We start from the raw sequence: 17,009 nt of genomic DNA, 5'->3' as shown, positions 1-17,009 counted from the left end.
CTGTATTGCCTGGACTCCGTCTGCAGAGAGAAATGTCCTCTTCTCTCCTCTTTGGCTACTCTGAGGTACGTTTTATTTCGAAAAAGGCAGAACAAATGTCTGATTCTCCCTCCCACCATTTTTAAAAACGAGTTTCAAAATAATGTGCTAATTTTCTGGCCTCTTCCAAAGATGACTAATGAGGTTTTTTATTTCTTTTTGGTATTACTATGAACTCATGTATTTAAAAATATTGAATGTGTCTCTGTACTTTGCAGCTATTGTTGTTTCTGATGTTCAGATTGTCTTCTCAATACGACTCCGCTACGTTTTGTAGCTTCCTGTTTTCTAGACTGACAAGAGGGCTGGGGCTCATCTTGTCTATCTTATGACCCAAACCAGGAACAACCCAGTTTTCAAGGAGACTTGGTTTATGTTTTTTTTTTTTTAAATACTGATTTGCCCTTTGTACATTTTTTTCCATATGGGTTTGTAAGAACTGTTTACATATGAAGATATTTATCTTTTGTCTGTCAGATGAGCACATACAGTTTCCCAGCTTAAAAAAAAATGGAGACTTTGTTTATTTTGAATTGTTGGCAGACATTTAAATGTGTAAATGCTGTCCAGGAGCCCCAGCAAATACTTAATATAAGGATAATTATATATAATTAAATATTACATTAAAAATCAGAATAAAGTCTATATTTTGTAATAATCTTCATTTTGTCATATAAATACACAGAAGATAGCACCGTGGTTATTAAAAGGGAAAGAGTAGATTAACAGTGGATGAAACTGGTGGGCATAATACTAATTAGTCGATCACATTACCAGTAAGGTAAACTGACATTGCATACTTCTCAATGCCAAGTTCTGAGGGAAAAAAAAAAAAAATCACCTGTGTAGTACTTCTGCAAATATGCCTAACTTGAATTTGATCATGAGGGAACAAACACACAAATTCATTTTAAAGGTGATTTTGCAAAAACAACTTTGCCAGGAGAAAAATAAAATGTCGGAGGCCAACTTAAATTACATAAGATACATCTGTGATTAGACCCAGGTTGAAAAATTATTAAAAATGTCAATAAAGGCGTGCCTGGGTAGCTCAGCTGGTTGAGTATCCAACTCTTGATTTCGGGTCAGGTCATGATCTTGCAGTCATGAGATCGAGCCTCGAGTCAGGCTCCATGCTAGGCTTGAATAAAGTGAAAGGAATAAAGTGAATATATAAATTACAAAGCATCCTTGGGATGGAGAAATTGAAGATTGTATATTACATAGTAGCATGTATCACTATTAAGTTTCTTAAGTGTGAAAATTGTGTCATTGTTTTGTAGGAGAATATCCCTTTTGGCCAATGCATGCCAATATTTTTAAGGGTGAAGTTTCATATTTGCAACTTACTCTCAAATGAGAGGGACAGATAAAGCTAAGACTGGCAAAATGTTAACCATGGGTGAACTTCAGTGAGTGGTGTATAGGATCTTGCAATATTTTCACAATTTCCTGTAGGTTTGTAATTCTCCAAAATAAAAATATTGGGAAAAAAAAAGAATAGGAAAACAATGGAAGGAAATAAAACAAAATGGTAAAAGTGGTTATTATAAGCAATGTTAACTTTCGCCCTTGTAATTTTCTGTGTTTTGAAATTGTTTATAATGAATTCACATTATTTTGAATTCATAGAAAATATTAAAAATATTTTTTTAAACTTTATTTATTTTTGAGACAGAGAGAGACAGAGCATGAACGGGGGAGGGTCAGAGAGAGGGGGAGACACAGAATCTGAAGCAGGCTCCAGGCTCCGAGCTGTCAGCACAGAGTCCGATGTGGGGCTCGAACTCACAGACCTCAAGATCATGACCTGAGCCGAAATCAGACGCCTATCCGACTGAGCCACCCAGGCGCCCCAGATAGAAAATATTTTTAAAAGAAGGGGAGAATTACCACTCTATTTTCTTCATTTTTCTCCCTGAATGTTTCATGTCAGTTTCCATGATCTGAAGTCACAGCAGGGGGACTCATAAGTTAGGGCAGCAATTCATGCCTTTATGTGGCACTTCCTCACAAATTTGGCAAAGTGCTCTTAACCAGTGAAGAATGCAACGATCTTCACCTCTGTTGTGAGTGTGTTTGGGAACAAGTTCCTCTCATTTGGGTGTGTTTCCTTAGAAATCTAAAGGACAGTGTAGGTCTAATTCTCGGACTAAAGAAGGACCTCCAGGAATTCGAAAACCTGCAGAGAACAAGCTTTGGATGAATTACTTAATGAAACCCATAACTTGACTCTAAGGAATTCCCTGATTTTTTCCCAAATGGCTTTACTCTCAGCCCAACCCGAGACATTGAACATTCTGGCCAATTTGAGGTCAGACACCTGCACCTTGCACAGCAATGAAGGCAGTCACTGTCACAGTCATGGCCACTATTTTGCCTGGACTCCCTCAGCCTCAGGTCCAGAGCTGCTGTGTGTAATTGAAGAGACACAGTGAGACCGCAGAAGCACAAGAATTCAGAGCACTGCTCTCCCTGACTATGAATGCTCCCCGGGGCTTTAATAGTTCTCGGGGGTGATGTCACAGGAACACTATAGTGCTTGGTGGTGCCTTTGCCATCTACAAGCCTGTGGGATTTCCATCAGTTAAGTCTTTCTTCCTAAACTCTTTTGTACCCCCATGGGCACCCCACTCATGCACACTTGCTGATAATACCTTTCGCTTGACTGTGTGTTATAATTTTGGGGGTAGGTTTCTATTTACACAAATGATCTTGTTGAGCTTTCAGATATTCCCTTCTAAGTTCACAGGGATCTCACTCTTTTTTTTTTAATTTTTTTTAAATTTTATTTTTGAGAGAGAGAGGGAGAGGGAGGGAGAGGGAGTGGATGGGGGGGAGGCAGAGAGAGGGGGAGAGAATCCCAAGCAGGCTCCGTGCTGTCATCACAGGGCCCAACGAGGGTCTTGATGTCATGAACCGTGAGATCATGACCTGAGGCAAAATCAAGAGTTGGATGCTTAACCGACTGAATCACCCAGGTGCCCCTTTTTATTTATTTATTTTTATTATTTGGATCTCGCTCTTTTTTTTGACTGCTGCGCAGTATTCTGATGTAGAGAGACAACATTTAATGTGACCTCGATAGCAGACATTTAGTTTTTTCCTAGTCTTTAACTATGCTGCAACGAATAGACTTACCAATAATACATTTTTGCCCAAGACGTGAGATTTCTGAGTTCAAAGGCATGCGCTTTAAATTTTTTTTTTAACGTTTATTTATTTTTGAGACAGAGAGAGACAGAGCATGAACGGGGGAGGGTCAGAGAGAGGGAGACACAGAATCCGAAACAGGCTCCAGGCTCTGAGCTGTCAGCACAGAGCCCGACGTGGGGCTCGAACTCACGGACCGCAAGATCATGACTTGAGCCGAAGTCGGCCGCTTAACCGACTGAGCCACCCAGGCGCCCCCAAAGGCATGCACTTTAAAAAAAACGTGCAGATTGTTAGATTGCTGCCCTGAGAAATAGTGCCATTTAGAACTCTCATCAATATTGGAGAAAAAGGACATCTTTTCCATGCCCATGCCGACAGGCTGCTACTCGTTTGCGAAAATAGCTAGTGGGGACTAGACAAAAACTGTTCAAGAGATTTTTGCAGGATAAACTTCCTAGTTATCCCTATCCACGCTTATTTAATGGAAATATGGTGGTGGGGTGTGTGTGTGTGTGTGTGTGTGTGTCTGTGTGTGTGTGTGTGATATCCTCTATGGAAAATCCTTTCTGCAAATGGGATGACAGCCCTTACCTCAAAGCTGCAAAGCGCAAAAGGCTGATTTGCGTGCATTCAATGTGAAAATAAAGTTCTAAATTGAGGAGTGGTATTACGTTCTCTTATAAGGGATTACTGAGGTTGTAGGCAGACCTTGACCTCGCTATAAATCTGTGGAATTAATCTTTTGTAACTGAACTAGAATTTTTCATTCAGTTGAGGAAATGCAGTTGTGGAAAAGACACCATTCCCACATCAAATTCAAACTGCATATGAAATCTATATGTTCGTGAAGTTATTTTACCTTGGAAGGAATATGCATGGATGGCAATGACAGAAATTCTAGCGCCCAGGGTGGATTCTATCGAGCCTTGTGTGTGCTTAGCTATTATTGTCAGTCTACTTAAGACCTTCTTGAAAAACACAAACATATTACAAGTTACAATATAGATGTGAGACTGATAAAATATTGAAGAATCTAGTGTTGATTAATGTAGGCCTTCCATTACAGGCATAATTGGTGTTCACAATAAATGCAGGCAACCCGGCGGGGGGTGGGGGGGGCGCTGGGGGCGCTCTTTTCTCCCTGCTCAACACGGCCTGTTCATCCTCCCAGAGAGGTAACCACCAAATAAGAGGCTTTTGGGAGTCAGTATTTTAAGGACGACCTAGTATAGTTTATTAGACATTTAGAAGGTTGCCGTGTAATAAGCAGAAATACAAGGTGGCAACTGAGAAGTGGGCAATCCATCGCACTTAGACACGGCAAAGGCAGACATTGACCGGGGAAGGCAATGAACACGGAGTGAAATGGTCTTACTGGTCTGAGCTCAGGGCGGCTGCAGGCTGCTCTTCCTGGGCTGGCAGGGGCTCACGTCTTTTAGTTTAATTATTCCTTCGGGTTTAGACACTTCTGAGGTGTGAAGTCTTGAGCCACCTGAAGCAAAAAGAGAAGACGCACAGGCAAGGTCCCAACACAGAGCCCAAAGCGATCAAGCTCACGCAGCAGGGCAGGTAGCCCGGGGAGCAGCAGACAGGGACCGGGTGACGGAGTCTGCCCCCCACGGCTCCTGCCTGGGGGTCGGTGCCAGGACTGCCCCTCCGGAGTCAGCCAAACCGCCAGAGCTATGCAGAGGAATGATCAAGATGTTCTCCGTCTTTCCCCACTGGACGGCCTTGTACGGGAGGGTCTGGCTCTTGCTCTCCAAGGGTGAAGCCTCACGGACGTTTCAGAGTATGAGATACTTAACCGAAGAGAAAAATCCCAGGGAGTTCAAGTGACAAGGAGACAGGGGAGCAGGCAGGTGGGATGGAGGGAAGCCTTAGCCATGGGGACCAGCAGACGCCCCTCCCCCCGCCCCCCAGCACCTGCACCCCGCCCACCGCCCGCCTAGCTGCAGCCCTGCTTCTTGCAACAGCACGTCTGCTGACAACAGCACTTCTGCTGGCAGCAGCCCTTCCCGCAGCCACACGAGCCGCAGCCACACGAGCGGCGGCAGCAGCAGACCACGGGGACGCTGCAGCAGCCCCCGCAGCAGCCGCAGCAGCAGGGACAGCAGCTGGAGCAGCAGCCCACCCGGTAGCACCGGCACGTGGTGCAGCCGCCGCAGCCGCCGCCGCAGCCGCCGCCGCAGCCACCGCAGCCACTACCGCAGCCGCCGCAGCCGCCGCCGCAGCCGCCGCAGCCACCGCAACTTCCGCAGCCACAGCACCCCATGGTGTCGGCAGAGAGGACTCGGGAGAGGGGAGGAGGGAGACTCGGGAGGTGAGGGAGGTCTGGTGCCGCCTCCTGCTGGGGGAGGGGCTTATATACCAACCCCACAAGCTAAGCCCCTACCTTATTGTTTACCCCTCTTCCTCGTAAACACCTCATGAGGCCTCTCACACCCTTCCTTATTGGAGTCTTGGCCAGTTCACCTTGCTAATTTTAACTTTGACTTGTCTCTGAAACCTATATTTGGATTAGAACACACGTCCAAGAGGTGTGCGCCCTTGAAAACATAAATGCATATAAATGCCTGAAATATTTAGGAGCAATCTTTTTTTTTTTTTTTTTTTAACATGGGAGTCTGAGTCAAGAGCCAAATAAATCCTGTGTTTCTGTATATACTTCTTGGTTATCCGGGTTAAAAACAACAACAACAACAAAACATTATTTTTCTCTCTACTGGGATTCATGACATTCCCCCCTCCCCCCCCCCCCCCCCCCCCGTTGCAAACAAAACAAAACAAAATCTTTTGAAAGAATAAGTGAAAACCAGAGTGAAAAGAGAAAAAGTAAGTGTCTGTAAATGCATTCTATCTCACCTGAAAACACGGATATGCTTTTCCTGGCTCCCTAAGATTTTTTGTTTGTTTTTGTTTGCAAGAATTGCTTGGTCATTAACACATTTCTTTTTAACTTGTCTAACGTCAGATGCTAAAGACAGAATTGTGCACAGCCTACTCCTAAATCATCTGTCAAGAGAAATTTCTACTGTAGTTTGTCTGTTAAATAATTGAGAAAACAGGGGCGCCTGGGTGGCTCAGTTGGTTAAGCCTAGGACTTCTGCTCAGGTCATGATGTCATGGTTTGTGAGTTGGAGCCCCACCTCAGGCTCTCTGCTGTCAGCACAGAGCCCCCTTCAGATCCTTCTCTCTCCCTCTGCCCCTCCCCTGCTCTCTCTCTTTCTCAAAAATAAATAAAACAATTAGGGGCACCTGGGTGGCTCAGCCGGTTAAGCATCCTACTTTGGCTCAGGTCACGATCTTGCGGTCTGTGAGTTCGGGCCCCGAATCGGGCTCTGTGCTGGCAGCTCAGAGCCTGGAGCCTGCTTCAGATTCTGTGTCTCCCTCTCTCTCTGTCCCTCCCCCACTCACACTCTGTCTCTCTTTTCTGTGCCCCTCCTGTCTCTCTCTCTCTCTCTCTAAAAAATAAGTAAACATTAAAAAAATAAAAAAAAATAAAACAACTAAAAAAATTGAGCAAACAAAAATAAGAAAGGTTTCATCGGGTGGCTGGCTTTCTCTTGCATCTCTCTGGTTGAGGACCTGCGTTCAGTCCCCTGTTTCAGACCCATTGGGGCCTGGGAATGTTGATTTGAAATGACTGGTCTCTGTCTGGCTCATTCTCTGATTCCAGAGAGCCCGTGAATGTGATGAGGCATCCACAGAGGCGTGTTCTTGCTGGACTGACTTGAGGACTGAGGCCTGCCTGGCTAGTCCAGCCACTCCAGAGGGGGCACAGAGGAGGAAACTGCCACGGTCTGTCTTGGGGCTTATGCTGTGGCTTCTGGATCAGACACAGCCCGGCTTTGCCTTTGGCAGGCCTGCACTTCCCCCAGAATGTTGGTATCCCTGGATTTATAAGTGACACCTCTTTTATAAGCTTACTTAAAATGCCCTCCCATGATCTGCTTCTCATCAACCAGGAGGACGTGAGGACCGTTCCTGCCCTCCATTTTGGTGGCTGGGCATCCCGGAGAAGCCCTGCTGTGTGCAGGGAGCCTCCAGAAAGGTCTCCGATGGCTCCTGTCTGTCATACAGGCATCATGGTCGGGGACCTGGAACGACTTCTTTCCTACAGCGTGGCTATCATTTTTCTAGTTGTGGACTCAAGAGGCAACACACAGCTATTTCATTCATAACAGAAAACTCAAAGTTTACTAAGGAGGCTGCTGTGCTAAAAATAGCAGTGTTATGTGGCAAAGGACCTCAGGAAGGAAGTAAAGAAAACGTCTTGTGAGGTCCTTCCATGGAAACTGGGCTAAAAAATGAGGGGGGGGGGTATTGATATATAAACCCCTCCCCCAGCAGGAGGCGGCACCAGACCTCCCTCACCTCCCGAGTCTCCCTCCTCCCCTCTCCCGAGTCCTCTCTGCCGACACCATGGGGTGCTGTGGCTGCGGAAGTTGCGGTGGCTGCGGCGGCTGCGGCGGCGGCTGCGGCGGCTGCGGTAGTGGCTGCGGTGGCTGCGGCGGCGGCTGCGGCGGCGGCTGCGGCGGCTGCACCACGTGCCGGTGCTACCGGGTGGGCTGCTGCTCCAGCTGCTGTCCCTGCTGCTGCGGCTGCTGCGGGGGCTGCTGCAGCGTCCCCGTGGTCTGCTGCTGCCGCCGCTCGTGTGGCTGCGGCTCGTGTGGCTGCGGGAAGGGCTGCTGCCAGCAGAAGTGCTGTTGTCAGCAGACGTGCTGTTGCAAGAAGCAGGGCTGCAGCTAGGCGGGCGGTGGGCGGGGTGCAGGTGCTGGGGGGCGGGGGGAGGGGCGTCTGCTGGTCCCCATGGCTAAGGCTTCCCTCCATCCCACCTGCCTGCTCCTGCTGTCTCCCTGCGTCCTGGACTTTCTGGTTCTTTCCCCCTCGGCTCTCATGCTCTGAGTTGAGGTAGCTTTTGCCGTTTTAAAAATAGCCACATGGAGGGGGCACCTGGGTGGCTCAGTCTGACTTCAGCTCAGGTCATGATCTCACAGTTTTGTGAGTTCAAGCCCGGCATCAGGCGCTGTACTGACCGTGTGGAGTTTGGTTGGGATTCATCCTCTCTCTCTCTCTCTCTCTCTCTCTCTCTCTCTCTCTCAATAAATAATAAATAAACTTAAAAAGACAGTCACGTGGACATTTTCTACAATGTCATCCAAGAAAAAGGATGGAGAACACCTTGATGATTGAGCTCAGCAATCGTGACTTCTACTTGGCTTTCTTCTTTGCACTATTTTTCTATCTAGACTTTGAGCCTTTTTGTATTTACTATAAATGGTGTGTCCTTTCTGTGGCCATAGAAGCTTTCTAAATGTTTGCCTAAAAATCACTTAATAAAAGGCGAAAAGAAACTCTGACCAGTTGTTATTGCTTTATCTTGTTTTATCCTTGGGGTTATTTTCGTTGAGCTAACGTTGATTATGTTCCTCCATGGACTGGGGCCATCAAGGGCACAAAAATAATTATGCCCTTATCTGATGACAATGTAGTCATACACAAATAACCACCAACACAAGGCAGAATAATAAACAAGTCAAGAGGCCATGATGTAGTGTGTTGTGGCAGGAGAGGGTCCAGAGGGTTGGATGGGGAATGAGTGTAAAGGACCGGAAAAGCTTCGAGATGCCATTTGGGGGCGTGTTTTAAAGAATTAGTGAGGTTTTGACAGGTGGAAGTGATTAGAGACAGATATTTCAAGCAGAAGGGCAAAAAAAAAAAAAAAAAAGGGAAGGATTGGAAAGTTGAAGACATATATGGGAACTAGTAAGTTGTTGAGTGTGTCCCGAGTACAGAGTATGTGACTGTATTTGGAAATAACCAATGACAAGACTAGCATTCACACTGCCCTTACAAGCCAGGAATTCTTCTAAGAACTTACGTGTTTTGAAGGACGCCCTATTATTATGTCCATTGCACAGAAGGGAAACAGCCAAGAGAGGTTAAGTAACCTGCTGAAAGCTCACGGATGTTGCTGGTGGAGCTCGGGCGTGCCACAAATGCTACAGGCTGGTGGTTTTTGAGAGGGGATGTTTGACTGCAACATAGAGTTAACTGGTTGGTAGAGAGAACTGAAGCTACCTCGGCGCGATATTGGGGAAAACAACGAGGACCTAATACAATGGCAGAATGGGAACAGCAAGTGGGGGGATTGAAAGCATGATACAAAACCCGACAAGTGAGGACCACGTCTACAGTCCCCAAGTCGGCAAGACACCAGTGGTGGTTGCTATGGACTGAGTTATGCGCCCCCCATCCCTGTGTTGAAGCCAGAGCTCCGGATGTGATGGCATTTGGAGATGGCATCTTTGGGAGGTAATTAGGTTCAGACAAGGTCCCGAGGGTGTGACCTCAGGATGGGATTCGTTCCCTTACAAGAAGAGGAAGAGACTCCAGTGTTCTCTGTCTCTCTCTGCCACTTGAGGGCGCAGCAAGAAGGTAGTCGTTTGCAGTCCAAAATAGAGTTCTCACCAGAACCCACCCACACACCCCGGTCTCAGACTTTCCAGCCTCCAGAACCGTGAGAAAATAAATCTTTGTTGTTCAAGCCAGTGAGTCTATGGTCTTTTGCTGTGACTGCCTGGGATAATACCATGAGGCAACAATAATGCATAGTGACTTCTGTTCTTTTCTGAGAGATTTGGGATACCGTACATGACCGCCTGTTTTTAAATTTATGTTAAATATGGTCGACAAATAGGTGAGGAACTGACCATTTCCGTTAAGGTTGTTTGTCTCACTCTGTAAGGTGTGGAGTTAAAGGGAATTGATAACAGCATAAAAAAGCCGTCCAATAAATGACACATTAAATTCTCTTATAAATCGCCCTGATTCTCTTCACGGTGTATTTAATCTACTCCCTTGGCATGGGTATTTTGAGAAGCGGCAGGTCTGCTTGATTTGCTAACCTGAAAAGATCCAGACCTGAAAAAATTGTCTTCTTGGTCTACTTATCTAATCTTGATGTTTTGCATTCATTTCTAAGAGGAAAATTTGGGTTCAGATTGTCAACTGAAAACACGCTTTGTATGGATCATGAGGCTTGGCTCGCAGTTTGCTTATAATATGATTAGAATCAGTAGACACTAATCATAACATATGTATATAACCTGTGTGTTTATACATTTATGTATTATTTATATTTATCATTGTTTTTATTATATATGTTATTTACATGGGTTATACCTATGTTCTTATATACACATCAGGTTATAGATATGGTGTATACGTTATACATAATATTTACATACCTATATATACACACATGACTTACCACGATTATTTATGATTTTATGATTTTACGACTTACCGCATGATTATTTTCTTCATTCATTCGTAAAACCTAGTGATTTGTGAAGATCTGTTCTGAAGTATAGTTGTTTCTGTAAAGGCTTGCTTCCAAGTTCTTCTGTCTGTTCCTTCCTGATCTTTGGATCAACCGTGACCCTTTTGCTCTTGTGTTTACTTTCCCACTGTGGCTTCTATGACCCAGGTTAGCACAGGTTAAAGTGTTAGCATCCGAAAGACTTTTGGTCATTTCAAGACAGCTGAAGCAAAGACATAAGGATCTTCAGCATATACTAGCTTATGGAATGTTCTGGAATTGTGTGTTGGCTGCCTGGGGAGGAAGAAGGCGAGCATCAGTGAGAAGGATAGGAGGGTGCTGGGAAGGACGAACAGGTGCACAGTGATGGTTGACTTGTCTTTCGATGGTAAGATTGGGTCTACCTTAATTTTTTCTTCGGACCTGACTTCTGGTTCTCTTTGCTGTTAGATGTTGAATGACCTGTTTGATAAAGATGCCTGAAGTTAAAACACAGTCTTACTGACTTTTTGTTTTATTCTGTGATTCATTTTCTCTCAACACGAGACTGTCTTTACCCCTTGGGAAGACCCTGAAGTAATGGTGCCTAAACAATTAGCCCGGTGCCTAAATCTCTCTTATATTTTCAACTGATTCAAGCAATGATTTCTCTTTACATTTGCTAGACTAATGAAACAAAAATCAGATGATACTTAACTAACCCTCCTGTGATAAAGAAAAATCTATGTGTTTTAGTTTTGATATTAGTTTTTATATATTTAGTTTTTACATTAGATACCTTTCAAGGGTCAATTACTAAGAAATGTTGTAAAACATACTCAACCACATTTTAACTTCTTTCTTGTAAGGATATCATTTGCTAAGAGTGGCATTCTATATGATGGATCCTCAGGCTGCCATAGTAAACTACCACAGGTTGGATGGCTTGAATAACTGCAATTTTTTTTCTCACAGTTGTAAAGACTGGACATCCATCCAAGATCCCAAGATCGGAGTTTGGGGAAGTTTGGTTTCCCCCCTGAGGCCTTTCTCCTTGACTTGAAGATGGGGATCTTCTTGTTGGGTCCTCACGTGGCCCTTTCTCTGGGTGGATGCATCCCTGGTGTCTCTCTTCTAATAAGGGGAACACCAGTCATATTGGATTAGACCCCCACCCTTAAGACTTTATTTACCCTTAATTACCTCTTGAAATACAATATGTATTGTATCTTGTGTGTGCACTTGGCACACTATGGATAAAGCGTTGAATGGGTGTTATAGCTCTCTTGGCCTGACTTTTGTTGGAAAGAAGCTTAGAGTCAACTTTTCTGTCCACTCCAGTGGCCAGCAGGATTGCGTCATGTCTGGATTTCTGTATTAATCTTTCCTCTTAGTGTAACTCACCCAGCTCTAGTGTTCTCTTGCCAACACGTTTTCAACCTTTATCTTTCTGTGCGCTTTTTGTAAACCATCTTAAGTCCTTTGTGAAATGAGTGGAATATAAATAAGCAAGCAAGAAAATAACCGAACCAAAGCCTTTGGCTCTTGAGCCAAAAAAAAGTTGGTAGTTACTTTTCCTTGCTGGAGCTTCCCAGACTTTAGCTTTTCTGATTGGTTCTTACGGACTCACCCTGAGCGTTTCTCCTCCTGCAGGAGAAATGCATACTTTATGAAAAACCTTTCTTTTCCTTAAAAAAAATTTTTTTTGTTAGCATTTATTTATTTTTGAGAGACAGAGGGAGACAGAGTATGAGTGGGGGAGGGACCAAGAGACAGAGGGAGACACAGAATCCGAAACAGGCTCCAGGCTCTGAGCTGTCAGCACAGAGCCCGATGTGGGGTTTGAACTCACGAACCGTGAGATCATGACCTGAGCTGAAGTCAGATGCTTAACTGACTGAGCCACCCAGGTGCCCCTGAAAAACCTTTCTTTATGTACATTTCTCCACATCTTCCATCTACCTTATTTTGATGAATAGTGAAAAATGGACCCAATAATTCCTCCAAACACAGAGTTGTGCATAATGCCAAAGGGAGACAGGTAAGTTGGAAGGGAAGAACTTCACCTCACCGTGATACATGACCTTTCCTCTTGTCCACAGAGGTAGGTTTTCACAGTCCTGTCTTGTTTGTGGAGATTCAGATGTTATGGTTTGAGGATCCATGTAGATTATTCTTCTTCAAAGTAGACATCTTTTTCATATATTTTAGAATTGTTCTTCTCTCATCCCTCTTTGCCATCTCTCAAGGCCATGTTTACTAATGATGACTTTTGAATATTGTCAATTCATTTTTTAAAAATTTAAATCAAAGTTAGCTAACATATAGTGTCATAATGATTTTAGGAGCAGAATTTAGTGATTCATCACTCTCATATAACACCCAGTGCTCAACCCAACAAATGTCCTCCTTAATGCCCATCCCCCATTTAGCCCATCCCTCCCCCAACACCCCTCCAGCAACCATCGGTCTTTTTCTCTGTATTTAAGAGTCTCTTATGGTTTACCTTCCTCTCTCTTTATATTTTATTTTTCCTTCCCTTCCCCTATGTTCATCTGTTTTGTTTCTTGAATTCCACAGGAGTGAAATAACATAATACTTACCTTTCTCTGACTGACTTATTTCGCTTAGTAAAACACACTCTAGTTCTATCCATATTGTTGCAAATGGCAAGATTTCATTCTATATCTATATCTATATCTATATCTATATCTATATCTCCCACATCTTCTTTATTGATCATAAATAAGTCATTGGAAATTTGGACTCTTTCCATAATTTGGCTATTGTTGATAGTGCTGCTATAAACATTGGGGTGCATGTGCCCCTTTGAATCAGCAGTTTCGTATACTTGGATATATACCGAGTAGTGCAATTGCTGGGTTGTAAGGTAGTTCTATTTTTAAATTTTTGAGGAACCTCCACACCGTTTTCCAGAGTGGCTGCACCAGTTTGCACTCCCACCAATAGTGCATGAGGGTTCCCCTTTCTCCACATCCTCATCAACATCTGTTGTTTCCTGAGTTGTTAATTCTAACCATCCTGACAGGTGTGAGGTGGTATCTCATTGTGGTTTTGATTTGTATTTCCCTGATGATGAGTGATGTTGAGCATCTTTTCATGTGTCTGTTAGCTATCTGGATGGCTTCTTTGGAAAAGTGTCTGTTCATGTCTTTAGGTCCATTGAAATAAGGGAAATAAATGGTTTGATCAAACGCCCCCGAGACGACTCACAGCCTCTTGTTCTGAGATCAGATCAGAGGTTTAACCATCTACCTCTTTGTGTTCCCATATCATGACCAGTTTCAAAAACCCAAATTATGATTCCATAATGTGTTTTTGTATCCTTGTTTTGTAAAGACTGTTTTGGAGATATCAACCCCCAATTTGAGATTTCTTAAGACCTCACGGTGTCCTTTCCCTGAATAAAACTCACTCTTGACTTCACTCAAACTTTTCTTTCCTTGTTATTCTTGTGTTCTTATTTCTGTACTTGAAAAAAAAATCTCGTGCCTATATGTATGTGGAGTAAAGTGGTACATAACTAATAAAAGAGCACAGTGTTAGAAAAATACTTTTTCATCATCCCAGAGAGTAATAACTCTTTCGGTGGACTTTTTTTTTTTTGATAATGAAAAATAAAGCTTTATTAGTTTAAAAAAAATAGCTTATTACATGTATATCTTCACAATCAAATTGTCAATGCATATTCTGCATTCCAGGGCAGCTCTCTTTTCTGTTGGATGTTTTTTTGGTTAAGACTGTAATCACAAGAACAGTCCTTGACATGTTTGGGAGTCACTGAATACCAATTCCATTCTGCAGAGTCTAAACTTTACAAAGGAGGCCACTTAGTAAATCCCATAGCCAGTCAGCTTTTTCCAGCATCAGATACAGATGCCTCCATTTTCTCAGGTGTGAGCAGGGATGCTGCATGTCCGGATGATGCTAATTTATGAGGGCCAGTTGGCTGGAGTCCAGGAGAGGGTATTGAAAGGTTAGCCTGAAGCAACTGGTGAGGGAGATCAAGGCTGGTGTCGGTGACCTCACTCCTGTTTCTATTCTGTGCCTTAGGCTGGTGGCGGTGGTGGGGAGGGCTCATGTTCTTACCTGTGTTCAGTGTCTCATGTGTTCCCTTTCTTTTTCAAAGCCTATGCCCGGGAATTACTTGGTAACGGGAGTCACTTATTAAAAGTTGAAGGTGGCTAGTCCCGCCCAAGGTTTCATTTAATATTTGAACTGGGAATGGTTTGCCTTTGAAGGAATGTCAGCTGAGATTACGAGCTGGAGCTGGAGCACTTTTGTGATGCTCGCCATAAATTCTGGTCCAGAGAGGAGAGCTGCCTGCATAGATAGCACAAAGAGTGGTAATCCGCTTAAATAATAATTATGCAAAACAAGAATTAATGAGACACTAGGTGATCCTCCAACATTTCTGGCCTTTTGGCAGCAGAGACAAGAGAGTAGAGTGCACCAGATTTAGAAGAGGGCAAAGTTTAATCATTGGCTGTAATGCACCCTTATAACCGTTTCCCTGGGCTCTGTTTTTCTAGCGGGGAAAATAGTATCTTGAATGGTTAACGCTGTTGGGTGGCTACTGTTCTTTTGTCTTCAAAAGAGCATGAGGTATCTTGTGAAATATGTGTGTGCACTCTAAATCGAACCGTAATAACTACCATGGAAGATCCCTCGTTTTCCTTTTTTTGCTCTTAGCCTCTTGTATCCCATTTACTTCCAGGGGAAATGACTGAAGTGGGATCATCATGGTATGTATGTGTGCATCATACCTTATACAAGAGATAGATTGTGTTGCACAGATAGCTGCTAGTCATGAATTAATACGCGCCCGTGCCCTCCCCTCCATCCCACTCTTTTTGAGTTTGTCTGCCAGTTTCAAGAGTGGAAAACCCAAAGAAGTCCAGACAGACAAAATCGATTTATGTTTGAAGGACAGAGGATTAGACGAGGAAAGAAAATAGGATCCTAAAAGAAGAAAGCCAAGGCTGAGTTCTTTGGGAATTTATGGGTAATTTTCAGAAGGTGAGGTGACAAAGAGGTTGGTCGTGCTGTCGTGCGGAGGGTGCTTGGGGGACAGGAGGATGCAAATGTTTAGGATGTTTTTCCCTGGCTTCTATAATTTGCTTCTCCCTTTGAACTTTGCCAAGAGATTGCAGTGAACGTTCGCATTTTATTTTTTCCTGGGTAATGTGACTTTGCTTAGATAGACCATAAGGCAATGCAGCTTTACAAAGAATGTACATACACATCTGTCTGTCTACCACTCTATCTAAACCTATGTTGATTTTATATTGCAAAAGTCAATCATGCTAATGGAGAAATTTAAATGGTCCAGTATTGGACAAAGTAAAAAACAAAAGTCCACGGTGAATCTCATCACTTAAGTAGAATCACATTTACTTTTGGTAGCTAGACTCACAGTCCTTTTTTCTATGCATATACTAACATATAGTTAATATTTGCAAAATGAGACTAAATTCTATATACTTTTGTGCAACTTCCTTTTTTCACTTGTTAGTACTGCATAACATCTCTCTGGCCCATGCATATCTTTTAGAAATTTCTGCAAAGTTTTCCATCTTACAGGTTTACTATAATTGTTTTTAAAACTTTGTCACCATTAATGGGCATTTAGGTTCTGTCAGATTGTTTGATATTGCAAACAATGCCGCAATGAACATCTTTGAACATATGGACATATAGATTCTACCATAAACCATCTTTTTAAAATTATTTAATGTTTATTTATTATATATATATATATACATACGTATATATATATATACGTATGTATATATATATATACGTATGTATATATATATATATGTAGAGAGAGAGAGAGAGAGAGAGAGAGAATGAGGAGGGGAGGTGCCAAGAGAGAGAGGGAAATGCAGAATCCGAAGCAGGTTCCAGGCTCTGAGCTGCCAGCACAGAGCCCGATGTGGGGCTCGAACTCATGAACCATGAGATCATGACCTGAGCTGAAGTTGGACACTTAACCGACTGAGCCAGCCAGGAGCCCCCCATCTTTAAAAAAAAAGAAAAGACCTTTATGATCCTTTGTATTTCTATGTTATCAGTTGTAACATCTCTTTGATTTCTGATTTATTTGAGTCCTTTCTCTTTTTTTCTTGGTGAGTCTGGCTAAAAGCTTGTCTATTTTGTTTGTATTTCCAAAGAACCAGCTTTTAGTTTTATTGATCTTTTCTGTTGTCTTTTTAGTCTCTATTTCATTTATTTCTGCTCTGACCTTTGTTATTTCCTTCCTTCTACTAACTTTGGGCTTTGTTTGTTTGTTTGTTTTTTCCTAGTTATTTGAAACATAAAGTTACATTGTTTATTTGAGATTTTTCTTATTTCTTGATGTAAGTGTTTATTGCTATGAACTTCCCTCTTAGAACTGCTTTTGCTGCATCTCATGGTATATTCCATTTCCACATGTCTCATGGGATTTTTTGATTTCTCTTCCTATTTCTTCCATGACTCATTGGTT

The 17,009-nt window shown here is 43.1% G+C and overlaps 2 protein-coding genes across 2 annotated transcripts; one reads left to right on the top strand and one right to left on the bottom strand.

Moving 5' to 3' along the window:
- Positions 1–5,140: 5,140 nt before the first annotated feature.
- LOC131505701 (small cysteine and glycine repeat-containing protein 7-like) lies at positions 5,141–5,467 on the bottom strand. The gene has a single exon (XM_058719546.1). It carries the CDS (start codon positions 5,465–5,467, stop codon positions 5,141–5,143), a length of 327 nt encoding a protein of 108 aa, XP_058575529.1.
- A 2,150-nt stretch (positions 5,468–7,617) lies between these two features.
- Positions 7,618–7,944, top strand: LOC131505700 (small cysteine and glycine repeat-containing protein 7-like). Its single transcript, XM_058719545.1, has one exon. The coding sequence runs from the start codon at positions 7,618–7,620 to the stop codon at positions 7,942–7,944; it is 327 nt and encodes a 108-aa protein (XP_058575528.1).
- Positions 7,945–17,009: the final 9,065 nt, after the last annotated feature.

This window comes from Neofelis nebulosa, chromosome 2 (genome assembly GCF_028018385.1).
Source record: "Neofelis nebulosa isolate mNeoNeb1 chromosome 2, mNeoNeb1.pri, whole genome shotgun sequence".
Lineage (NCBI taxonomy): Eukaryota > Metazoa > Chordata > Mammalia > Carnivora > Felidae > Neofelis > Neofelis nebulosa.
This window is presented reverse-complemented; position numbering and strand designations above follow the sequence as displayed.